The sequence below is a fragment of the Nelumbo lutea genome, chromosome 3 (genome assembly GCF_056320005.1).
Source record: "Nelumbo lutea isolate HS-2025 chromosome 3, American lotus-T2T, whole genome shotgun sequence".
In the NCBI taxonomy this organism is placed as follows: domain Eukaryota; kingdom Viridiplantae; phylum Streptophyta; class Magnoliopsida; order Proteales; family Nelumbonaceae; genus Nelumbo; species Nelumbo lutea.
In genome coordinates, this window is record NC_142686.1 from 60,323,498 (window position 1) to 60,349,739 (window position 26,242).

Below are 26,242 nucleotides of genomic sequence, written 5' to 3' on the forward strand. Positions count from 1 at the left end.
AAAGTAACATTCTTATGAGGTTTGGGGAAACTGATAAGGATCAAAGCCCATCACAGGCCTAGAAGCCCAGGCCCCCAATCATTTGCACTTACTGGAGGAAATACCAGGGGAAGTGGGCCCAAACCCATGCATCTATGAGTTACATGTCAGCTGGTCCCTCTGTCTGAATCCATTATTTTGACAGAGTTCGTTAAAGAAATTTGGTTGTAATCCTAGCTCTATATATATTCTGGCTGGCCGATGAATGAGGCATTAATATTTGAACCTACTCACCCTCCCTCCCTCTCTCTCTCATCTCTGTTTCAAGAGGTTGAGTTCCCCAAATAATTTTGTGATGATGACTGGGAAACCCAGGCTTATCAGACGTGTGAGATTTTTAGAGATCATGAAAGTAACATTCTTATGAGGTTCTTGAGCCCAGTGGGAAAAAGAACCTCAATTACAGGCTTACAACCGAGATGTTTCTCTACTACACGGGTTAAAACTTTCATTCATCTAGAAGGAATTTGTGTTGTAGTTGAGGGTAAAGACTGTCAAGTTGTTGAATTGACTGGATATCAGAGTTAATTGAAGGATCTTGGAATTTTAGATTCCTAGTTAGAGAGGCTAAGCATCACTTGCTCCTTGAATAACAAATTTAGTTGGATACCAAGATGAGATAACACTCTAGTTGTTGGTCTTGCAATGGAGAGAGTTGATAAGCAGGACTTCCTATGGCGATCGTTTATTCATCCTTGTTTTCATTGGTTTAGTCAGCAGTTGATGCTATATGCTTGTACTGTTCCATGCTGTAGTACTTGTTTTACAAAAGGTGAACTTCTCTTCTTTAAGTCAGATTTCTCTTTAATCACTATTAATGATAAAGAAAGTGTTGGAAGGGTTAGAAATCAGATTAAACATGGCCAAACCAAGTTTAGTGGCTGGCCGAATTTTTTAAACTTTTTCTAACCCCACTCAGTTAATCTGAAATTTTGGGATCGATCTTGCATTGAACCGGATCAGATTTGAAACCAAATTAAAAACTGATTATACCTGATACGGAGTCCACAATATGCAGCTCCCAGAGTGGTAGTTCACGCCCAATATCAGTCTAAAAATTGGCTTCTAACTAAAGATGGCACAGTGTGTACATGAAATCGATTTAGTAGCACCATTTCAACAAAAACTGGTCTCGAACTTGCTTAGATTGAAGTGGGTATGTGAACCTGATATTCTCTTATGTTTTTCTTGCAAAAAAGTAGTAAAGGGTTGATGAAAATCAACCCCTATCACAGCTGGGTCAAATTAGAGCTTTTGGGAATCGAATGGAGAAGAGAGAATTGGTATGTTCGCCCCTCCTCTCTTAGTCTTTTATATAGAGCATTGCTCGCAATCTTGGATCAGGAGTTTATCTTTAACTGATAAGCATTATCTTCTTAAGAGGTTAGGTGCTCCATACCCAAATCCATGCACATTTTCAACCCAAATTGCTTAATTAATCATATTAGTAACGGGCCATAGGCCCATTTTCTCTAATGGTTCATGTCCCAAGGTGTTGCATGGCCACTTTGGGCCCAGATATTGTTTGACATGGGACCCACAATGGTCTCACACAAGTCCATAAAGGTTTGGCCGACCTCTGAAAGAGGTTAGGCTGAATTCACTACTCAAGGCAGTGAACCCTTGACCCAATCAGCTTGGACTTAGATTGGGTCCAACATTTATACAAATGATCATTGGATTTAACCAACCTATGAAGACTCAAGGATAATGGACTTATGTAAGATAAGGCCCATCAGGTAATCAGCCTTGTAATGGTCTCTTCACCTAACCTCTTGGCCCATGATAATCAAAACATTGCCCATATCTCTTCCCTGACTACAAAATGCTGTGTCACACTCTCTGTTCGGATAGATCACAGGATTAAAACCTTTTACAAACATTTTTCATAAAGTAGTAATATAGCATATAAATACATTTTGTAAATCAAATTTCAAATATAGTTGAAATCCACTACCGATAGTTTAGGTTTCCATCAGAGAGAGTGTAAACCTTGTTATTCACTTTGTCTAGAAAAGGGGCCGATCCTATCACTATGATCACCCACTTAGGTAATTTCCCAAAGTTCCCCAACATGCCCAGGTATTTGACCCTTGATGGATCTCATTGGATGGCACATCAAAGACAACTCAGTCCAATACTTAGTGCAATATCATAAGCAATTCTAGGGTTAAGTGCAATTTTCTAGTTTTGCCCATCTATCTCCAAGGTCCAGGCATAATTGGAAATTGATTTGGGTTTAGTGCTTCTTCTAAACACCCACTAGCTATGCTTGGGGTCTAACCCTAGCAGCTGAAACAAACTGGTCCACTAGTTTGGTAGCACACCGGTGTCAGCCTTGTCAGGATAAACACCCAAGTCTATCGAATGGCCGAAAACATTCTAGACTAACATGAGTCTCGTAAGTGTCTAGTTTAAGGTGTAATTCACAGAAACACATTGATATGATCATGAAACAATAGTGTACTTTATTCATTTACTGATAAATGTTTATGTACATCAATCTGATTGGAGCTAAGGGTGATGTGGACGCATATTGGGAGCAGTAGTAGCAATGATTCGGTGTTCTCATCCTATCCAATTCGGCAACAACAGTCTTATCCATTCAACAGATTAGATTTGACTATCTTGTTATTCTTATCTTATTAAGTTAGTAGATTAGATTATCTTATCTTATTAGATTAGGAATAAGAGAGACTTATCTTATTAGATTAGGATTAAGAGAGATTATCTTATCTTATTAGATTAGGATTAAGAGAGACTTATCTTATCTTATCAGTCTTATCTTATCAAGATAGAGTTGGAGGTCTCCCTATTCAGCAAGGAGTCTCCCTAAGAGCAGGACTCTTGTAATCTCCTATTTAAGGAGCCACTATTATTGAATAAAGGCATCCAAAATTTCAGTCAAAGAGAAGATTAAAGGAGAGTTAGGGTGATCTCTTGGACAAATCACCCCTTAGGTCACCACGATAGGGTCAGCACGCAAAGGGAGGGGCAAGGGGAAACAAGAGGTTCTCCCCGTGGACCAACCCGTGACGAGATCCTACGCCCGGGCCAATAACATTTTGGTATCAGAGCAAGGCGTCATGGGTGATCTGGAGCAGCTGCCGTCCAGGGTCCACGAACTCGAGCACCAGCTCATGGAGACCAGCTTGGAAGTACGGGAAATCAAGGACGAAGTCAAGGAGCTACGGCGTCTGATGGAGTTATTCCTTTCTAGCAAAGAGAGGAACACAGAAGGGGTGACAGTCACTAGCGGCTGCTGACCAGATCTGTCGGAGTCTTCCGGTGAACAGCAGTTCGGAAACTAGGGGGCTGCAGTCATCCCCAAGTACAACAGGTTAGAATTCCCGTCATACAACGGCAAAGAAGATCCCTTGGGCTGGTTGTACCGGTGCAAGCAGTTTTTTCGAAATCAACGGACAGACGACCGGGATAAGGTAAGCCTAACAGAGGAAGCGCAACTTTGGTTCTATCGATTAGAACAGGAAGAACCTGGGCTCAGTTGGACCCAGTTCAAGTCCTATTGCCTTAGATTTGGGCCCCCATTGACAAGCAACCCCTTAGGCGAGCTGATTAACCTTAAACAAACCGACACGGTGGCAGAATACCAGTGCCAGTTCCAGACCCTCCTCGCGAGGGCATCTTTAGTGCGATCGGACCAGCAGGTAGACCTGTTCACCGCTGGGTTAGCAGAATCCCAGCGGGTGGATGTGGAAATGCAGAATTCCCCCAACCTGGTTACAACCATGAATATAGCTCGCGCCTTCGAACGCAAACTACAACTCAGTCGCGGAACCTTCATTATGGGGCGGCCTCCATCAGCATGGGCATCCCCGGAACCACTTGGAATGGCTCCATATTCAGCAGCCAGCCAAGAACGGAAGCCACAGACGAGCAACAATTCCAGATCAGCATCCAGTGTGGGGAGCAGCGTCATTGCACCCCCTATTAAGCACTTGTCCAGGGCTGAGATGGCGGAACGTAGGGTGAGGGGACAATGTTTTAATTACGATGAACTCTACTCAGCAGGGCACAAGTGCAAGAGACTTTTCTGCGTCCTGGTGAAACAAGAGGAAGATGAGGATGAACCCTCTTCATTGGAACCCGATCCAGGAGGGCAAAGTCATTCCACCTATCCGGGATTCCTTTGACGGTGTTTCCCGACACCCATCCCGAATTCGAGCTTGAGGACAAGCTCATAGTCCAAGAGGGGAGTAATGATATGGACGTGTATTGGGAGCAGCAGCAGCAATGATCCGGTGTTCTCATCCTATCCAATTCGGCAACAACAATCTTATCCATTCAGCAGATTAGATTAGACTATCTTGTTATTCTTATCTTATTAAGTTAGTAGATTAGATTATCTTATATTATTAGATTAGGATTAAGAGAGACTTATCTTATTAGATTAGGATTAAGAGAGATTATCTTATCTTATTAGATTAGGATTAAGAGAGATTTATCTTATCTTATTAGTCTTATCTTAGCAAGATAGAGTTGGAGGTCTCCCTATTCAGCAAGGAGTCTCCCTAAGAGCAGGACTCTTGTAATCTTCTATTTAAGGAGCCACTATTATTGAATAAAGGCATCCAAAATTTCAGTCAAAGAGAAGAGTAAAGGAGAGTTAGGGTGATCTCTTGGAAAAATCACCCCTTAGGTTGCCACAATAGGGTCAGCACGCAAAGGGAGGGGCAAGGGGAAACAAGAGGTTCTCCCCGTGGACCGACCCGTGACGAGATCCTACGCCCAAGCCCATAACAAAGGGCATACACTGTTTGATAGAAAGTGATAACCATATATAAACTCCATAGTTGTCAAGTCGTTGCCTAGGCGACTAGGTGTCCTTGGCTGGGCACCTTGCCTAAACGCCTTGACTTTTAGCAACTAGGTGCCTGCCTAGGCAACAAAAATGACAAGTCAGCTTCCTTTTATAATATTATTTATATTGTTTGTGTCTTATTAATGTATGTGTTAAAAGATTTTACTATATGCTATATATATCAATTATACCTTGTTTTAATGTTTTACTATTGAAATTTAAAAGATCAAAGGGGTTTGAGGATAGAAAAAGAAAGAAAGAAAGAAAGAAAGAAAGAGGAAAGAAAAATAGAATTATAAAGAGGTTCTTTTTTTTTATATTCTCTCTCTCTCTCTCTCTCTCTCTCTCTCTCTCTCTCTTTAATTAAATAAAACAGAAACTCTATCCTTGTTTTTTCTATTTTACTTTCCATCTTGAATATTTATGATATAAAGTTAATAACCTTCTTTAGCTTCTAATTGATATGAAATTGCTCTTTTAAATACTTATTATAGTAGTATCATTTTTGAAAATAATGAAATTAATACATGTAAAAGATATTTTTTTTTTCTTTTAGATGAGATGATTTGCCACATTTTTAGAGGAAATTTAATGTTCTTACTAAAGAGAATTGCTATTTTTTCAATTAATATAAATGCTGAATGGTACATAAAACTAGGGAACTAGCCAAAAGTTTGTTTTTTATATTATAAATTTTTTATCGCCTAAGTGACTAGGAGCCCCAATGTCGCCCAGAATAGCCTAGACACCTTGAAAACTATGCATTAGAGATGCATCACAACATTTACAGGTATTCAAGTTTACAGTCTCTGATGACAAAACACTTCCAAGTTATAATACAAGTTTAAACTGGGCCTAGTGCTCTTTTGTTCTCTATGGAGGATATCAAAATTTTCTTGTTGACTCATCTAAGAAGTCAGAAGTGCAATGCATATGAAATAGTTGGCAAGACACGAAGTTACTGATGGTTTTAAACCCAAGAACGCAAATAGTTTCTGAACAACTTGTGGGTAGGTTCATCTATTATGTCAGTATATCATGTGAGTTGCAGACTTTGCTATCAATCCCAAGGTTGAATGGTTTATCAATTATTAGGAATAAGAAGGCATGTAAAATGGTTTCCTTAAGGCTGTGTTTGGTTTGAAGGAAAAAGTAGGGAAAGGAAGGGAAAGTTAGGGAAACCTTTAAAAACCTTGTATAGGTTTTCCTATCTTTCCCTTCCTTTCCCTACCTTTTCCTTCAAACCAAACATAGCCTAATTGTTCAAAAACTCTCCCCCCTCCCTTCCTCTCCTCTCTCTAATCTATTTATGTGTGTTGTTATTAATTCCTGTTTTGATGATTATTTCTAGATAGTGTATCATCAGACATGCTGTTTAGCCTTCCCATTGTGCATCTTGGCACCAAAGTGTTGAATCAGAATCATTTATCATGTTTATGGCAATGAATGCCATTAATTCTGGTCAAGTAAGCAAAAATCCGATAGATGATCTACCCATGGAGTTGCATCAGATGTGGAGAAGGAAAATATTATGAAGGGGAGAAAGAATAGTAAGAGGCTGACACCCTAGACATAGCTTTTCAGGCCAAACTGGTTTCCATGGTTTCTAAGAAAGCCAGTAGCCCAGTACAGAGAAACATAGGTAGGCAGTAGAGTAGCAAACTAGCAATTTCATTTCTACTCTCTTATTGCTTGATACAAGGAACAGGGAGTTGGTGCTTATGTTCAAGGATGTGGAGTGGCATTGGAATAGTGGAGTTAGAGAAGATAAATACTGAAAAAAGGAGGATCTATGTTCATTGATCAAGAGGTCAGGAGCTTCAATGGGAATGAAGAATTGTTGAAGAGTAATTTTGGAAAAAAATATAAAGGTGAAAATGAGAAATTACGTGGTCACTCTTTTATATACTCTAATAGATTACTGTTATTGATTAGAACTTCTAGCCAATATTATTAATATTATCCTTGCTTCCTTTTATTTGATATCTCTATGGACGTATATGAGGAATCATTTATGAATAAATCTGTTCTTGACTTCTTATCCATCTTATTTCTTGGATTCTTAGTTAATTTACCTTGGACATACCATCAAGCAACTCATCTCTCAAAAAATAAGGTTTCTGCCACAATTTTTTTCAGTTGTTATAATATCTTTCTATGTCATTCAGGCCTTATCCATCAACAAGGCATTATCAAGAGCTAAACTTGCTGCACAGAGTGGTCAAGTTTCATGTAGAGAGTTGAGAAACTCAGTCACTCAAGCAATATCTGAGTCTGGTGGTAAAATTGATTATGCTGAGGTTTGTTCTGTGTGCATTGGTGTCTCTTTTCTCTTTAAGTTTCAAAAATATGCATGGCAAGCTAACGTGAAATATTTGGAAAATCTGATCACCTACAGTATTGTGATTGCATATATCATATACAGAGAATCAAGATATTTCAATATAAGGTACAGTCCAAGTTATGGGTTAAAAATGTGCATGTATTATCGAGTGTGAAACCCTCATATGTACAAACATAATCCAATGATGGGGTTTTAGGCAAAAATAGTTCCGGAGTGAAGCGTGGTTATCAAAAGGGTGCCCATTTAAGTGATAAGATGCCCAGCAATGCAACAAAAATACAAAGCAGGTGCCTTATTGTAATATTTTACCATAGATTCATCTTGTCAGCATGTGCCTTGATACATCCTATTATATATTATATTTTTACTTATGCTTTCTTTTACACTTTTGTAATTGAAACAGAGTTGAAGGTTTTGAGAAGAGAAAATGTCTTTATTTTCTACAATCACTCGCACCCTCTCTCTCTCTCTCTCTATCTATCTATCTATCTCACACACACACATTAAATAGGAATAGGACTGCCCCTTTGTCTTTTTCCTTTTTATTACGAGTGCAAAGTTATAGTGTTCTTTTGTTGCTAATAATTTTTTGACATGAAATTTGGCTCTATCATCTTAAATATTGAAATTGATAGATTTAAAATGCCATCATCTTTTAGATATAATAGTTTGCTATGTTTTCAATTTACTAGTAAATGTGCACATGAGAAGCATGTGGCAATTTCAAATGATGATGATGATGATAAAACTTCAGTGTTCTTATCAGAACTCATGTTACAAAAACAAGTAATTGAAGCATGGTATACTAGTGGATTTGTTGCCTTTCAACCTAAAGGGCTAGCTTCAAATCTTCTTACTTGTAGTTTATATCCTATTTTCATCTTGTGATTGAATCAATGTCACTCAAACAAATATTTTAGTATGTTTCAACCCAAACCACTTTGTTGCACAAAAAGAAAGAATAAAATATCATTGGTTTGGTCAACAATGAGATGCCCTTGTTGAACCGATGGCCTATTTGGCTAGGTCAATAGGCCATGAGTAAAACAATAATTCTCTTTTTCTATTTTTTGTACTTTCATCCATTTCTATCTTAATAACAATTCTCATTTTTAAAACATATTTTTGTTTAATATGAAGAATATATAATATTAAAGACATGATCAATTTTTTTTTATAAACTTAATAAAAAATTTCTATATATTTTTGTTATCTAATTTATAACATCACAACTTGACTTGTTTGATTGGGAGGAAATGCAAATCCAGTCAATTTTTATGACATTGAAAACATTGGTCTTTTATCTTGTGGTCAAAAGAGATTGGTTGACTTGTCATCCAACCAAGATTCAAGGTCCATTTATCACCAAATCACTTGCCTAAAGAAAATGACTTGGTTAACAACATGGTAACCTATTCAATTAAACCATTGAACTATTTGACCCAGTTAGTGGGGTTACAGGTTAGACATCAATTCTCTTTTTTCCCAAAATTTTGTACTCTATTTTCATCATTAATAAAAAACAATTCTTATTTAGCACACTTCTATTTAAATAGGATGATATTTTTTTTACAACTTTCTATATTTTCTGGAATTTTATGTATTTTTATAATCTAATTATCACATCGGGGGTTTAACCCGTTTGACCTTAATAGTTGAACCACTGACCCACCACCTAGATGGAAAAAATCGTTTTGATTTTGGGTTAATATTAAATTTTGTAGTATAGTATAGTGTGTGTGTGTGTGAAATAGTGAATTAATCTTGAATTTGGCCTTTTCTTTTTAAAATCTTATGACCTAGAGGATGCCTGGATGACTTAAGGGTTGTTCATTTGCATCGAAGTCTAACATCTGAAATTCTGAATGCCTTTGAAATTCTAATAATTACTTTTAGAGGTGTATTGGAATTGGTGAACTTTTCTTGCTTCTGAAGTCTTAACATAGAGAATGTTATTCTAAAGTCTGAATGATTTCTGAAAAGTGGCAATTGACTATTTTTAACCCTAGATATGAGAAAACTTAGTTGATGTTTAACAAATGAATTCCCAATTAATTAAATATAAAATAATTAAATTAATAATTAATATTATTTGTTTTTTATAATTAATTATGTAGTTTTGGTTAATGAATTAACTATTAATAATTAATAAATTAATAAAATATTAGTAATTTCTAAATATTACCTACCTCGTTATTATAGTTTTATTATTATCATTATTTTATAGTATTATTAATTATAATTGATAATTAAAAATAATAATTAATATTAATTAGGTTTTTTATAATTAATGCAAATAAGTAATTATAAATTTATCATTATTATTATTTTGGAAAACAAAATATCAAGTCATTGTTACAGTACATAATAAATGTTAAATTTAGGCTGGACCAAAATCGGTAACAAATGCCCTTAATACCTCTGAAATGATATGATATCTCTTCACTGTTAAGCACTAAGAGCTATCAAGTCGCTCCATTGTTGCCTAGAAGTGCCTATTTGCCTTGACAACTATGGACTAAAGGTCACCATAAACCACCATATAATTCTTGCAAGGCCATTAAGATGTAAAATAGCCTTGGGGTGCTCCATCTGAAACCATATAAATAACTAATAGTTCCAAACAGGGCTTAATTAGGCTGGGTATGCACTCAAACAGTGAGCTAAACAGTTAACGTGATAGATGCAGCAATCAGGTTATCCCATCTTTCTATTTGCACATTGCACTCTGCAGTTTTGCTGTGTTTGGATGGATCTATGAAGAGAAAATATCTGGTGTAGTTTTCTTTGAGCATTTTACTTCCTTTCAAGGGGCAAGGACACATTTGACTGTTCTTTTCTGGTGCCAAAAGTGCATCCAAATCTGTTTGTTGCTTTATTCTTTCTTCTTTAGAGCTTGAATTCTGATAATTAGCCTAAATGAGTATCATCTGGCTCAAATTCTTCTGTATCGCTTGGAACTAATTCCTACTATGAATTCAAGCAGCTAAATTTTTTTTATACAATTTAGAAGTTTCCTATATATATTTCTTTTTGCTTAACACTTGTAGATCGTGGACCAACAAAGTCTGGAAGCAGTAGAAGAAATTAAGCGACCTGTTGTATTTTGCATTGCTGCCTGGTTTGGAAAAGTTAGGTTGATTGACAACATTGAAATCAATGTATAAAGAGCCTTCTATTCTGTGGCATAAGCAGACAGGTTAGAGAACGTGCTCAAAATACAGTATAGAATTGTAACTTGCATTTACGAAACTTTGGTTGTCCACTGATCACCTTTTCAAATGTCTAAAGCATGGGTATTTCTTTCTTTTCTTTTTCCCTTTTTGGTAACTTAAAGTGAAACGTGGAAGTAAATATCAACTTCTTGTTTGTTTCCCCATATTAGCTAAACAAAATATGCCTACATTAAAGGAAAAGCCAAGACAAATACAGTTTCATTCTACACTTTTTTTTTTAATTTAAACAAGTTTCATTCTCCATTGATTGTTAATAAAAGTTCAGTATCTTCTCTTTTAATTTTATGCTTTTTATGATGGAAAGATGTATTTTAATGAGCTATGATGGGTTTGTGACTCAAGGATACATCTAGAATTGAAATTGATTTTCATGACATTGTCTTTGCAAATCCAAGATATGTCTTTGTGACCTAGAAATAATGAGACATCCACCATATATATTAGCTGCTCATTTATGTCAAAGGAGCATGAAAGAAGAAACCCAGTACGAAGAAGTGTCTCCTGAAGAATGTAAAGTGTGAGGTCCATTTGGGAGAATCCATGTAACACTGTTTATGGGACAATTGTTCACCACTTCACCCTATGAAATCCTCCCTGTGAAGCACCCAGCTCTCGAGAAGGTTTGCTTGAGAGTCATCCTTCAGGGCTCTTTTTATTTAGGGTAAATTCTGAAGCCTTCTCTGAAGTTTCTGCTTGTTGCTGAAACCTCCCTTGTAGTTTGGTATTGCAATCACCTCCCTTAAACTTTCTAACATAGTTGCAAGTAGGCTGTTAATTGCAATCAAAGTTCAAAATACCGATACGCCGGTAGAGGCGTATTGAGCAATATCGATAATTCTTTTTAGTTTTTTTTTTTAATATTCAGTTCAAAGGGGCCGGTTTAAGGTCTGTCCACTCCCTGAACCAGTCAAAACCCCGATACACCCTCTATAGGGGCATATCAGGAATTTCCTGATACGATACATATTGGCTGATACGGGCCAGTACGTATCGATATTTTGAACCTTGATTGCAATCAGCTACCCTGAACTTTCTAACATAGTTCCAAGTAGCCCCCCCTTTGTTAGAATCCTCTAAAAAGAGGCATGAAAATGTCTAAAATACCCATACAATTACTTTTGATTAAAATGTTCATTTCCTAAATTTTCACTTCATATGAATGGCTAGTTCAAACCCTTAGATTTATTTTCCAAATTTGTCATTCATATCAATTGCTCAAAGGTAAAGCTGCAAATTTTTTTTTTTTTTGTTATTTATAAAGCTTGTATTATTTTTTTTTTTCATTTTGTAGAAACCAGCTTCAATGGTAATTGTATGTGTATTTTAAACATTTTCGTGCCTTTTATTATAGGGTTCTAGTAGAGGTGGTTTACTTGCAACTGAGCCAAAAAGTTCAGGGGAGGTTTCAGCAATTTATCCTTCTACTTAAAAACAGAAAAAATAAAAAAGAAAGCTCTGACGGTCTCCTCCCAAGGAGAAGATATTGCCAAAACAGGACAGGGTGTTGAATTATTATGTATAACCGTTCAAATGATAAATTACTGATGAAAAAGAATGTAATGTATAAAAGGTAATATACAATATGGTTCAAAGTATTGATACACTTAATACAAATCAGTATGTCTATTGATTGTTTTGACCAAGGCTCAAATTTTTGATACGCTCATATGATATTTTCAATTTCTGGTATGCCAAACAGATGGCTTATGAGGGTTCAAAACACTTGCTTATCGGGTGCATTGATACTTTGAACCATGGTTTTCAAAATCAGACTGAATCGGATAGTCGGACTGGAAAAATCAGGAATCGGTCAGGTGACCGTTTTTGGTTTTTTCCAAAACCGAAAATTTGCTTAAAATCGTTGATTTTGGTCAGCAAACCGCTGACTTGGGCGATTAACCGCTTGAATGGTTTTGACTGTTTTTTGTTTATTAAAATTTTTTTATTTTATTTGTCAGAACGGGCCGACCGTTCAACCTGGTAACCAGACCCCTGACGAATTCGGTCTCCAGGTCGTTTTTACAAACCATGCTTTTAACCATGGTTTTTGACTGACCATAACTTTTTTTGTTGTTATTTCCTTTTTTTTTTTCAATGGATTGGTCTTAGGCCTGTCTAGCCCCTGAAATTTGATCGAAAGCCCAAAAAGGTCCTTGTTTATAGTATTGATGATCTATATCAATATGATGATATATGAGCCGATATGTTGCAAAATTTTGATTCTTGGTTGTAAACGACAAACTTGACCATGTAAACAATTTTGAAAACCGGTTAATTCAATACACAATTTTGCAAATGATCATAATTTGAACCTAACATCTGTAAGGGACTAGGGAGTAATTCTTCCGTGGGCTTGACCAAAACGGATGAAATTGTGGGCAAAAAGTCGTGGGCTAAATTAATGGAACTTTCTACGTTTATGAATTATGAATCAGTATCAATTTAATTTACCTCAAGTGCTGGTGGTCCTGCTTCATTATTTTCTTTCTGATTATTTTTTTTTATCTGGAAAATGTGTTGATTTGATCAAAATGGAAGCTTGAATTTTTTTTCTTTTTTTATAACAATACTGAAGTTTGAAACTTTGATTTATACAATGTAAGACGGGTATTGTTTATAATGTTTAGCCAGCAATTTAGATTCTTTTTCGGTGAGAAAAAAGAAAGAATCTAGAAAATAAAGTGTGGGGGCATTCCGAGAATCGAACTCGGGACCTCTCGCACCCAAAGCGAGAATCATACCACTAGACCAAATGCCCATTTATGTAATATATTTCTCTAGATTATTTATAAATGCATCATATTCGAGAACATTCACTTTATGACAGTCACATGTAACGCAATTTAAGTATAAATATTACCACAACGTGCGGAAGATGTGCCTTGCAGATTTCTCAAAACAGCAACATCAGAAACTGAAGCAGTGCCAAACACCACCTTGGAAACCATGGTTTTCAAAACTGGGAACCGGTCAGGTGACTGGTTTCGTTTTTTATTAAAACCGGATTTTTGCCAAAAAATATTGATTTGGTTAATAAACCGCTGATCTGGGCATTCGAACCATTAAACAGTTTTAACCCTTTTTAAATTTTTTGTCAAAACGGATCGACTATTCAACCTGGAAACTGAACCCCTGACCAACCCCGTTCTGGCATCATAGAAGAAATTGAGCACACGTAACTTGGCCTTCAATTGGTAGGTAATTAACTCCTAATTGCAAGTTTGTGGGACCCCTGAGACAGTATCTTAATGATTTCAGTCTAACCAGTTTTCGCCTAGGGCTGCAAATGGTATTTATTTCTCGCAATTCTAATTCAAATCCAATTTAGTTAGGGTGATCCAAATTCGATCAGTTTATAATTGGATTTAAAATGATACCTGAAATTTATGACAGCTGAAAACTTCAGTCAGAAACCCATATGAATATGAATTTGAAACAATAGAAATGATTTGAAATTTTGAATGCTCATGCTTACCAAAGAATCAGGTTCAGATCTTGTAGAAGTTGTTTTCAAGTCATCTTCTTCATGATATAAAATATAAAACTTATTCTTATTTTATTCTATCAATAACAATATAATGTATTTGATCATTTTAAGTTTAATTTATCAATGATGTTACAAGTCACATCAGGATCTTATGGATAAGATTTTATTTGAATTTAAATATTATTGAATCAGATTTGGGTCTAAACTATAGGGAATCTGTTTTGCAGCCATATTTCCACCACAAGAAGACGTAAAAATACTGGAGACATTCGCCCATTAATCAAAACAAATGCAACCTACAACAATCCCCAACAAAGCAGTAAAGCCTTCAACTGATTTTGGGTTTTCTTATTTTTTTTTTTAAGTTGGGGCTAAATTTTCATTAATCTCTACAATCTCTTTTTGTATATTTAGTTAATGTTCAAAATATTGATACGTCTGATACACCAGTGTGGACGTATTGGGCGAATTGATACTATTTTCTTTTAATTTTTTTTTTTTGAAACCGGTTCAAGGGGACCGGTTTAGGTCTCCTCCATCCCCTGAACCTGTCAGACCACCGATACATCCAATATAGAGGCATATCAGTGGAGTCTCGAAACAACACGTATCGGTCAATATGGATCGATGCTTTAAACCTTGTATTTGTCATATGTTTGGTTCTGTAGGTATTTCCTAAGAGGCATTTTTTTAGATAAACGTTTATCTGAAAAATGCTAATTATGCTACTTTAAACATTTTTTACTTTTTTTCATTTGGTTAGACATTTTATTGGCATTTCAAGTTACACTCATAAAGTTGCTTTCCACCTCAGTTAAAGTGTAGTAGTGTACCACATCAGCATTTCAATTCAAAAAATACCATTGCATTAGGAGAACATGAATTTGATGTGTCCCCAAATGCCCCATATACATAAATGATAAATCAAAGCATTTCAATTTTTTAGTGTTTATTTGATAAACGTAAAACCAAACAGCGGTTTCATATGCAATAAATACCAAGACCTATGTGACACTAATGTGATGGCGTATTTTCAATAAATGCCCACAGAACCAAACATATACATAATATTTAGTCGGCCAGTATATTGTCATTATGGATGGAACCTATTCCCTCTTTACAGGAAATACTAATGGGAGATCTATTCTAGATCATTAGTGGATTAGATAATCTTCACATATTCACCAACCTCACATGCCCTTCAGAAGAGAAGAATGAACTTTCTATTGTCATGACTGGATGATTATAGGTTCCACTTCCATCCTTGTCTTTTTTTTTATCCAAAAAAGAGAACGAATCAATGGATGAAATGCAATTAACTTGGGGGGTGTTCGACAACATGTTTGGTACACCCCCTAGAATGCTGCTTTTGTTTCCTCCATGCTAAACAAAGGAAAACAAATAATTTCCTTGAAATATAACTTTCAAAAGGAAAACAAATCATATTCACCTGGTTTGTTCAAATTGGATAACAAACCCCAATGGCTGAAAATTAGCACTGCAATACCTGGTGTCTTGGCTTTGGCCCTCGGTGTTATGGTAACAATATAGTTATAGTTCCAACTTCCAACAAATTCTCCAAACAGGTAAAAGCTTGAACTTCCAGAAACAAGAGACTCTTCTACTCACATATAAAGAATTCATGCGTACAATCTATACACGCAGAGTAATACAAACCATTCCCAGCCCCCAAAATGCTAGGCGACAAGTAAAAGGGGTGGATAACCAAAATGGAGGGGAAAGAAGACCAAAAGGTAAAAGGGAAAAATTCATTGACAAAGGGAAACATTAGAACTAAAGACAAGGAACAATCCTCCAGTATGACAATTCTAATAAAAATACGAGTATAGGAAGAGAAACAGAGAAAACGTTCTTCATCAGCAATTGAAGCCATGGCAAATGGACAAGACTATGATGAGAATCAGAGCAATTATAATACCCAAAACTATAAGCTTTATCTTCATATTCTGCAGCCACATCTTCCTCCTCATCTTGGTCCCCTGTTGCCGGAAATCTTGTGCCTGCAATAAAAACATCAAGGATGCAAGCACACATCATATATATGTGGGCGAAAACCAAACTGTAAAATATAGCTAAGGGAAAGTTTCCAGTCCCCATCTGAGAGAGAGAAATACCCTTCTCCCCATTTTTTGATCATTTCCATAGTCTGTCAAGCCACATGCTATTGCCAACAATGAAACGTAAAGTTGTTTTTCGAAATTCTAATTTCTAATATTGAAGTAGCAGGAGTATCCGACTAACCTGTGACTTAAGATTCTCTGTTTTGTCCACCAGAAGCTCTATTTTCTCACCTCGGTCAAGAACCTGCACAAAATTAGACATTTTAACTAACCAGATAATCTGCCACATAACATGTTCCAAATCACAGAAGTAGCAGAAATTATGTTGCACCTGTTCTGTTATTGAAATGCCATAACAATATTTAGCAGTGAATGGGCATATAAGACAGTGATAATAATCCATCAAGAGGAAAATAAAAACTTGAAAGAATTTATGATCACTTGCCTTCTCAATATTTTCCATCATCACTTCCTTGACTTCTGACACCTGAGCCTTCACTTTTGCTAGTTTGCCGACCTCCTCTGGGTGATCAACACAGTACTGCATGTGTTCCTTCAATTTTGGCCTATAATATATATATATATCAATGGTAAATTATTGGCATTTCTATCATATACGTCTTGCTAATACATCCATCAAAGGGCTAGACATTAGGCAAAGTACCCAAACTCCTTGTTAAGACTGTTGGCTACAGCAGTTGCAGCTTTCCCTCCTCCATATCTCTTGCTAAAATCATCCTTAACTCGTTCCAGAAAGGCAATGGGGATTTGTCTTCCAACAGACTCAACTGCCACCACACAGTAGGCTGCATGATCCAAGATCAAATCAGAAACAAGCCTTGATTAAAAAGAACAAGGATAAACAATTAAATTATAATGATCAAACATCAAAATACATTTCTCAAATGAATGAATACTCATACTGTCATACATCGATCACATCATTAAACACCCAATTATAAGAACTAACAAAATATATATTAATCTATCAAAAAAACAAAAAATATATATATATATATATTAAAACTGATAATTCAGCTTCTTATTTGCTTGGAAAAGAACCCCCTAAAGTAATAGGAACTAACATTTTATCAAAAATATAAATAGGAATTGACATCCCAAAATTTGGGTCAGTGTCCCCTTAACCAATGGAGAAACCAATGGTTCAAATCTTTATATATTTGAATGATGGCTTCCTAAATAAATAAATAAATAAATAAATAAATAAATATTTACTATTATGTTTATAATAGAAATAGCTCTTTCATTCACTCATTCAATTAATATACCAAAGTATAGTTTGTATTGGACCCTACTAACAAAGGTGCAAGTCTTGTCACAAGTGTTTTATTTATCAAAAAAAAAAAAAAACTAGGGGCACAACTTGGTTTACATGGAGTATCTGTTAAAATTCTTCAACTACATTGGGTTCAAGCCTGAAAATGAGCCCAATGTAGTTGAAATTCTTCAACTCAAGCAACCCAGACTTGCACCTTTGTGCTAGTTAGCTTTCTGATAAGGTCTCTAGCTGGTTGCAGCATACTTGAGACTAAATCCCACCTTCACCATGGTCATGGATTGGTTTCAGAGTTGGGGGAGGGCAACACCCATTGTGCAGCCCATTTACCTACCTAAAGAAGAGTCCCGTTAACAATTTGACTAGATTCCAACTTTCTAAGCACATACTACATGGATAGACTTGGGAATCATGCCCCTGTTTTCTCTCCCTTCTTGTTAACACTTCTTTAGCTCCAATATATGCTTTAGATTTTTACTAGAGAGAGTAACTGGCAATTCATTGAGGATACAGTAGCTGTTTGATTACCTAGAGAAATACATACGATCTTGTTATTTGGATAAATGCCAAAGCAAAACCACTTAGCTGGTTGATTTCCCTAATCCTTATTAATCTTCTGGTCACTAGAGAAATATACATAGCATCCACTTAAGATATGGGAAACACCATGGAAAGTATACAGGCCTTTTCCTTTCTGACTGATGTAGGAAGAGACAAAGTGCATCTCATCTTTAAAAGTATAAAACACCCATTCCAATCAGTGTTTTAAAAGGCGTGGGAGGCATACACCTGGAGGCATGCCTCCAGGGCAAGGCGCCCCAAAAAGGACCTGAGGTGTACACGTCTGAGATGTTGACACCTCTGACACATACACCTCAGGTGCAAGAGGCATATGCGTCATATGCTTTTTTCATAGGCGCACTAGAGGGGTATGCCTCATGTGCCTCACACACACCTTATATAAAAAGAGAAAAAAAAAAAAAGAAAAAAAGTAAGTATAAAGAAAAAATGGAAAGGAAAGGAAAAAAAATAAAGGGAAGGGAAAGAAAAAGAAAGAAAAGAAAAGGAAAAATGAGATCCTCCTTCCTCTTCCTCCTCATCCCCCTCCTCTTAAGGACGCTAACGCCTCCTTGTGTTTGGGAGGCTTATACCTCTTACATTCTGAACTACACCTCACACCTCTAGAGAAACCAAGTCCATGAAATATAAGAACCAATTTGCAAGTCCAAGGAGAAACAAGATACAAACCTTGCAAATTGGTGCTTGTTGGACTCCTGATACAGTAAGATTAAATCAGAATGGATGGGGCTAAATCTGCATACAATCCAATTACGTAAACAGACCATTCAAATCCAAAATACCAAGTTCATACGTTGGATTGGGTTTCAGACTTTCAGAGTCCATTGACAACCCTAATGCCAATAGGTCATTTAGTGAACTTCGCCAAATGATGCAAAATCTTATACATAGGGGCATAAAAGCAATCTGTTTATTCCTCTCCCCACTCCTTTTACATGGACAAAAATTCCACCCCAAGTATGTTTCCATATGCTCAAAGTACAGCCTCTTATAAAAAGAACTTTTATATTAAAATTTAAATGTTGAGAGAGATTATAAAACCAACGCAACAGGGAAAATTAATAAAAGTGAAAAAAAATCAGTAATCTAGTGTTGTGTACATTGCGGCACATCATTTATTGAACTTCTAAGAGAAGTTCCAAAAGCATAAGGAAATGCAAGCACCTAAAATTAAATGCAACAAATTTCATAATTGATCACCACTCAAATTACTCAAACTTCTCCAAGCTGAAAATTAAACACAATGAAGAAAAACAACATATCAGTATTGTGCTTTGCAGCAGAGATGATGCAGGATGACCCAATTTAAAGTAGTCTAGTTGCTGAATTTCACAGTAAAGAAGCGAAATTCTGAAATAGGTTCAGCTCAGCCTCAACAGATTTCAAAACATTGAAAACTAGGCCGGTTAAGGTCAACAGATCAAGTATCAGTTTCAATGGGTTCAATAAGGGGCTGTCAGCTGACACAAGGAGTAAGGTCAACAGATCACAAACAAGGGTTTAATAATAGGGTTATTAAATAAATATGAGGGCTGTTTGGCAGGTCTTTCTAGGTAGATCTTTCAACATCCCAGTACATGAGAAGATGCACTGAGCTTTTGGGGTCTAGTCTTTAAAGACTAAGACTGTTTGGTAATTGTTGTGCTCCACTGAAATGTTAAAAACAGCTGGGATGGCTATTTTCAGCACAGAAAGACCAAAAGCTTCATTTGAAGCTTCCCAATTTTCAGCTTTTTCGGTCTTTCCATGCACTCACCTTCGGGTCTCAGTCTATGCAATACCAAACAGGAAAAGACCATTTTTTTGGTCCTTTCAGCTTCCCATAGACCAAAAGACAGGCCAAACACCGCCATAGAAAAGTTACAAAAAATACATAAAATAAAGAATAACAGTTCATAGTAGGCTTCAAATTTCAAGAATTTGGATTTCATAGAAAATATCAAGACAATATTCTAAACTCTGTTCAAATAAAACCAGCATCAACCTATCTTAATCAAGAATCGATGGCACCAACTGCCCCAAGATATCATACATCAAGGCAAATCATCAAAAGCACATTTTGAAGAGACTATATTTCATTCGAAAATTGGTGGTCCAGATTTTTGGTCTAATGGACCAAAAAAAAAGAGAAAAGTGCCTACATTTTGTCTTTGGATGCTAATAGAAACTTTGATAAATACCTAAAAAATTTGTTCAACTTAATTTATTCAAAGAAAATATCCTTCTGGATCAACTCGAACACATACTCTCACTACAATTCAGTAAACTGAAGAGGTCGTAAAGAGTTTACAAAATTAATGCCTTGTAAATCTTTAAACAAACTTAATGGCATGGGAACCCTAAATATCTGAATCACACCCCTCAAGATGCGTAAAATATGTGATTATTATTAGTTTCACTAGAAAAGTAAGCTTAAATAAAAATAGTGTAGTCACATGAAAGAGAGCATCCAGCGAAAATTCTTGATTGTGATTATCATGCAAAAATTTATGAGGCTAGCGGTGATTTTTGTACCATGTCACAGGGTAACAAAAGCAAATAACCAACCAATTTCACACGCATAAGAAATGCCATACAAATTCTGCTTGCAGCAAACAGTTCATAGGAAAACAGTACGTATGTAATGATGCAGGTGCAGTATAAAATTTAATCAGTTACAAAAGTCGGGAAAATGGCACTCAAGAGAATTTGCATGCTATTACTTCATTCCATCCTTTTGTGAAACAGTCAATAATTCGGACACCTAGAAGTAAAATAAGGCGAAACAAAAGGAAAAACAACACCAAGTTGGAAGTGACTAACGTCCTCGTTATGATCTTATATTCCTGTGGTCTAATGCCTTTAATGATTCTTACCATTGTCAGAGGAATAAAAAAGGATCAATGAAGTATCAGCCATAATCAACATCTAATTATCTTTTACAATTTGCATTTTGATGGTTTTTGTACTAATCTGGGGCGCTAAGAGATTGAAGACTAGATAAACTGAAATTTGATCTAAACCTGATTATTGCAGTATTCCTTCCGAATACTAAGATCAAAGACGCCAGAAGTGTACAGAAACAGTGGATTTAGGAAATACCGAAGAGGAAAGTATCCGAAGCAACAAGAACATGCATTGGAGGAAAAGAAATGGAAATAGAAGATTCTTTTCAGATGAAGAAAAAATTTACAAGAGAAACAAATTTTAAAGACCAAAGAATAGTCTGACAAAAAACAAACAAAAATAGAACACACAGAAATAGATCACCAAAGCATAAACACAAATCCCAACCAATTCAAGAACGAATCACAGAGAGATCGAATCAGAACGAGCAAGTAAAATAACCAAATCCACATAATCGCGAGAAGTCCAAATCTGAGGACTTACTGAAACCGTTTTCAACAAGATAATTGAAGGTGTGGCTATCGCAGTTGTAGGTGAACTTATTGTTGGTAGCAGGAAGCTTTTGAAGGCACTGAGCAGCGATGCTGGTGAAATTCCCTGTGAACTCGGTGTATTCAGCGATGACCACTGTTCCTCGAGCGACGAAGCTATAGATCAAAGACTGTTGCCCCATCTCGCAAACCCTAATCCTAACCTAGGAATTGCAGAGGAAGTGATATTGGAGAGGAAAACGGAGAGAGATGGAGATGGAGATGGAGATGGAGAGACGATGGAGGAATCAGACTGTGTTGTCGGTTTTTGTTGCGAGGACAAAGAAATGTTCGGCGGAAGTTGCAGAGAGGAATTATTTTATAATAAGTTGCTGAAAAATATAAATCAATTTAATATTTCACTCTTTCTTTAGATGGGTAATAACGAAAATGCCACTCGGTGGTGCTTAAGTGGCAGAGTAGAAAAAGAAAAAGGTGCAATTATTAGATAAATGAAGGGTACTATTGTCTTTTGACTAGGTATGTAGTGGCTATTTTTTTTCTTTCAAAATTCAAAAGTATGACCGGAGGAAGAGTCCCGTTCGTAAGAAGCAAAGAAAATTCTTCAAAAGTAATCTAATCACGAGTCTCGATCGTCTGCTGTTCGACTCGTAATACTGGGCCAATAAAGGATACACACCACGTCAAATCTGTAGCATTACTTCTGATGGTAGTTACAATGACGTAAATGACGTGGCGGGTGCTGATTGGGTTAGGGAGATGGAATTCGGGTCTTGGATCAAACCATGGGCCCGCAATTTGGTAGACCCAAATGATGGCCTACCTTCTCCACCTAATACTAATCCTATCACCCCCAACCAACGCGGATGGCGGAACGCTTTGTTTTCATTTTTCAACGGACAACGGGGGCGTCTTTGCTTTGCTTTGGTGTGGGCTGATGAAAAATACGGAAGGTGTTCACTATTCATGCTGAGATGTACATGTAAGGCGCCTGTGGGGCGCTGATGTGATCGCGTGGGAGGGGAACCATGAGACCAATAGATGGGCTGGGCCCCCATAACTTGCAAATTTTTTTTATTTCATGGATGAAGGCCCACCATTACAAGGATCCAAATTTAATTTTTCTTGTTAATTACCGAATTGTCCTCCTCTATCTAATATTTTAAGTTTCATAGCAAGCAAGGGTAATAAGTAAAGTAATATAGATGCCAATTATCAGCCTTCTAAGGGACCAGTGTTTTTAGTCTCATTCTAGAACCGATGGTTGAATTAGTGATCCATGATCTGTTTCTTATTTTATTTTATTTTTTCTGTCGATGATCTTTTTCGAGTCCTGGTTAATTAATAATTTTCATTCGCTGGATTGGTATCTGTTTTTGGTTTCTGTGTGATTCAAATTAATTCTTGTTACTTTTTGTACTTTATCATTAAAAAGATCATTCCTCTTGAGTTTATCTATAAAACTTGTACTTTTAATTTGTATCTTATGAGGCTTGTGGAGAGAATGCACTTAAGACTAACGTATGCATACACATGCTAGGCCGGGCTGGGTTGGGCTAACACACATGTGCACCGCCTGTCGCATCGTGTTGTGTCTTGCTGCACGTTTTTTTTTTTTAAAGCTTGAATGTTTTAATTAAGGGTCTGTTTTCTAACGTTCTTTTTGTAACCACCACACTCTCCTAATCGTACAACTCCCAAAGTTAATGGGAGACAATGCTGTTTTGGCATTAAGCCTACTTAATGGCTAAATTTTCTGTGATTTGTGTACATCGAAAATTGCTTTTCTTCTTTGTGTTTTGCTCTCTCTCCCACTCTGGGTTTTTCTCATTGTTAAATTGTGTTGGGTGTACATAACAAATTGGTTCGCTGTTTTGGATTGTAAGTGCACACAACACCAGTGCTAAGAGTTATTATATCCCGGAGATCGACTGCCAAAAACTTTTTGCACCAATAAAAATATTCCAAGAGGCGCAAAATCGATTTTCTTGCCGCAACTCAGCTACTACCGATAAGTTTTATCAGATTACTATTTTAATTTCCTATAGTTTGGAAGTGGTTTGTTTGGATTCTGGTTTGATGTCTACGACAGCCATATTACTACACATATTTGCCTACATTAACCATCCGGTTAATTGATAAAATCGTGAACCAATCATCATTCTGGTTCTATCCATCCCGAGCTTGACAATATTGGCAGATACCTGAGGTGGGGTCCATGGGGATAATGCCACCAAGAGCTTGTAATTTCTTGAATGGAATAATAATAGGCAAAGTTTAAAGTATCAATATTCTTAATATACAAATTATTATATGTATTGGTAACAACTTGAGAGAATTCTTGCCACATCACAATTAAAAATTGAAAATATTGAAATCTACTAATTCTTTGTATTAATCTATTCATGAATTTGAAAACTGATATCTTGTGATATTTTGACTTTTAGGGTTTGTTTGGTTTATAGTCTGTTTAGTTCAGACAAAAATGGGAATGAGAATTAAAATCAACAGGAATGGAATTTCGTTCCCAAGAGAGGGACAGGAAATAATCCTTCCCTCAAATGGGAAAATGCCATTCCAGTAAAAAAAGGAATGGGATTCCAATTCCACCCAACCAAACAGTTGAAATCAGAATAGCCCTGCAAACCAAACAGACCCTTAGTAAAAAAAGATGATAAACATTATGTCAATGTTAAACTTGATAAGGTCCATTCTAATTCCATTTGTCCCTCTAATGCAGTCGTTGCGTTCTAGAATGTATTGATGTTGTGCTGCCGTTTACCTTATGTTCACGGGTAACGCGTCTTGGGAATCGACCACGCCGTCAACATTAGCCCAAATCATCTCCATATGCTATCAGTGTTGGACTTTTTTCATTTGAAACACCTCTATAAATCATTTCCTTTAGATGTAAGAGCAAAGGTTATTACTCAATGTTGGTATCAGCTGGCTAAGAGTCTTTGGGAACAGAGGTGCAATATGGGCCGTGCTGGGCAAGCACGGCCCACTTTTGATTCATAGTATGTTTAGTTCAGACAAAAATGGGAATGAGAATTAAAATCAGCAGGAATGGAATTTCGTTCCCAGGGAGGGAGAGGGAATAATCATTCCCTCAAATGGGGAAATGCCATTCCAGTAAGAATAGGAATGGGATTCCAATTCCACCCAACCAAACAGTTGGAATCAGAATAGCCCATTCCGATTCTGTTTCCACACCCATATTGCTGCAAACCAAATATACCCTTAGTAAAAAAAGATGATAAACATGAATGTCAATGTTAAGCTTGATAAGGTCCATTCTAATTCCATTTGTCCCTCGTTGCGTTCTAGAATGTATTGATGTTGTGCTGCCGTTTACCTTATGTTCACAGGTAACGCGTCTTGGGAATTGACCACGCTGTCAACATTAGCCCAAATCATCTCCATATCCTACCAGTGTTGGACTTTTTTCATTTGAAACACCTCTATAAATTATTTCCTTTAGATGTAGGAGCAAAGGTTTACTCAATGTTGGTATCAGCTGGCTAAGAGTCTTTGGGAACAGAGGTGTAATATGGGCCGTGCTGGGCAGGCACGGCCCACTTTTGCGGTCTGTCCCTGATTGGCATGGCCCATGACCCGATCCAAGTGGGTCTGGTCTGGGCCGGTCCATGGGTGGAATTATTTTTTTAGAAAAATTAAAAAAAAATGAAAAAAGTTAAAAATAAATTAATAACATAGACAACAAAATTGAAAAAAAAAATTCTTAAAATTTTTTCTATATGAATTTTAATGTATACAATTTTTTATATTATGAAATAATAAAATGAAATTAGAAAAAAATTATAATAAAATTGAATATACATGTATTGTTAAATAAATTAGTCAGTTCCACGCGACCCAATTTTTATGCTGTATCATACTGGCTCAGAGACCTCAAAACCCAAGCCCGGCACGGCATGGGCATTTAGGCCAGGTTGGCACGGCTTGAATCGTGCTAGGCTGTGCTGAACTGCATGCAGTCCGGCCCACTTTACAACTCTACTTAGGAGGGGTAGACTGGATATGTCCTGACCTTTGGCATTATTTTTGCACAAGTGACCACTCTCAGGGCTAGAAAATAAGGAACTCCCAACAAAGGCAGATGAAAATAAGAGGGCGCCTGTGAGGCCCATTGGCCATATCATGGAGAACCTAAATTAGCCATAGAACTTAGAAACAAAAATATAATAATTGATGGAGATTTTATCAGAGAGAGATAGAGAGAGACCAATTTATGAATCCCACCTTCATTATGTAGCAAAGCGAAGCCAAAGAACCAACTCTAGAGGGTCATTGGCAACAACAATGAACACAGCCATAAAGAGACTTTCCCTACTTTGACAAGCTTGTACTAATGAGTGTTTTTGTTTGCAATTTTCATGAATTGGGGCAAAGGCTTGGAAATCAATGCAATTTGTTGGCAGGTTTGTCAAAAGCAAAATGTGGTTTTCTTTTAGCTGGAGCCCAACAATGTTGAAATTTCATCAGATGTGTATTGATGGGAATACCATTAAGAAAAGCCCTTTTGGCTTCATAATGACAACGACGGGGCATTAAGAAGTTGTAACCACCCAACTTATGATTCCCATTTTCCACCGGTAGACAACTGACCCAACTCATGATGGTAGACTTTAGTTCTTTGTAATTCCTATCCCTGGATTATATATCCACTAGTTTATATGCCGTGTGTTTTAAGCAAGACTATTAGTTAAGCTAAGAAATGGGATTGGTTGAATTGGTTCTATTGAATTGTTTGAGTTTGTCTTTTAGTAATTAAGCAATTAAACAGGCTCTTAATTGCTGAATGGCATGTTGGGTTGACTACTTTATCCTATTATATTCACTATGTGACCATTTTATCCACTAGAAGATGAATTTATAAGTAATTTAGTTCAGCTAATTCAGCAGTCATGTAGATGAGCCATAAATGATTCTTCCGCCCTTTAATTTGCCACATAA

The 26,242-nt window shown here is 36.5% G+C and overlaps 2 protein-coding genes and 1 non-coding gene across 6 annotated transcripts in view; 1 reads left to right on the forward strand and 2 right to left on the reverse strand.

Annotated features, from left to right (window-relative positions):
* The window catches only part of PANC (pantoate-beta-alanine ligase), a 41,168-nt gene extending 29,177 nt beyond the window's left edge, over positions 1-11,991 (forward strand). For 3 of the 4 annotated variants that reach the window (XM_088974679.1, XM_088974677.1, XM_088974676.1), the window contains 2 exons: positions 7,030-7,161; positions 10,256-10,600. In XM_088974679.1, coding sequence (XP_088830805.1) covers positions 7,030-7,161; positions 10,256-10,372 — 249 coding nt within the window. In that variant the 3' untranslated portion in view covers positions 10,373-10,600. Of the gene's footprint in view, positions 1-7,029; positions 7,162-10,255; positions 10,601-11,792 lie in introns of those variants that run through there. The other variant, XM_088974680.1, reaches the window with a different exon arrangement.
* A 1,136-nt stretch (positions 11,992-13,127) lies between these two features.
* On the reverse strand, positions 13,128-13,199 carry TRNAP-UGG (transfer RNA proline (anticodon UGG)). Its single transcript has one exon. It is a non-coding gene; the product is annotated as a tRNA-Pro (tRNA).
* A 2,329-nt stretch (positions 13,200-15,528) lies between these two features.
* On the reverse strand, positions 15,529-21,884 carry LOC148865223 (vesicle-associated membrane protein 722). The gene is made up of 5 exons (XM_088975724.1): positions 21,255-21,884; positions 16,674-16,815; positions 16,455-16,575; positions 16,191-16,253; positions 15,529-15,949 (listed from the first exon to the last, which is right to left on the reverse strand). The coding sequence occupies exons 1-5, from the start codon at positions 21,442-21,444 to the stop codon at positions 15,806-15,808; spliced, it is 660 nt and encodes a 219-aa protein (XP_088831850.1). The 5' UTR covers positions 21,445-21,884; the 3' UTR covers positions 15,529-15,805.
* Between the last annotated feature and the right edge of the window lie 4,358 nt (positions 21,885-26,242).

Bases quoted from the DNA above. Each gene is read 5' to 3' on its own strand.
- LOC148865223 (XM_088975724.1), bottom strand. From the start codon at position 21,444: ATGGGGCAACAGTCTTTGATCTATAGCTTCGTCGCTCGAGGAACAGTG. The intron at 16,576-16,673 runs GTACTTTGCCTA...TATATATTATAG, and splicing joins AGTCTTAACAAGGAGTTTGG to GCCAAAATTGAAGGAACACA. The intron at 15,950-16,190 runs GTTAGTCGGATA...TTTTTATTGCAG, and splicing joins CAGAGAATCTTAAGTCACAG to GCACAAGATTTCCGGCAACA.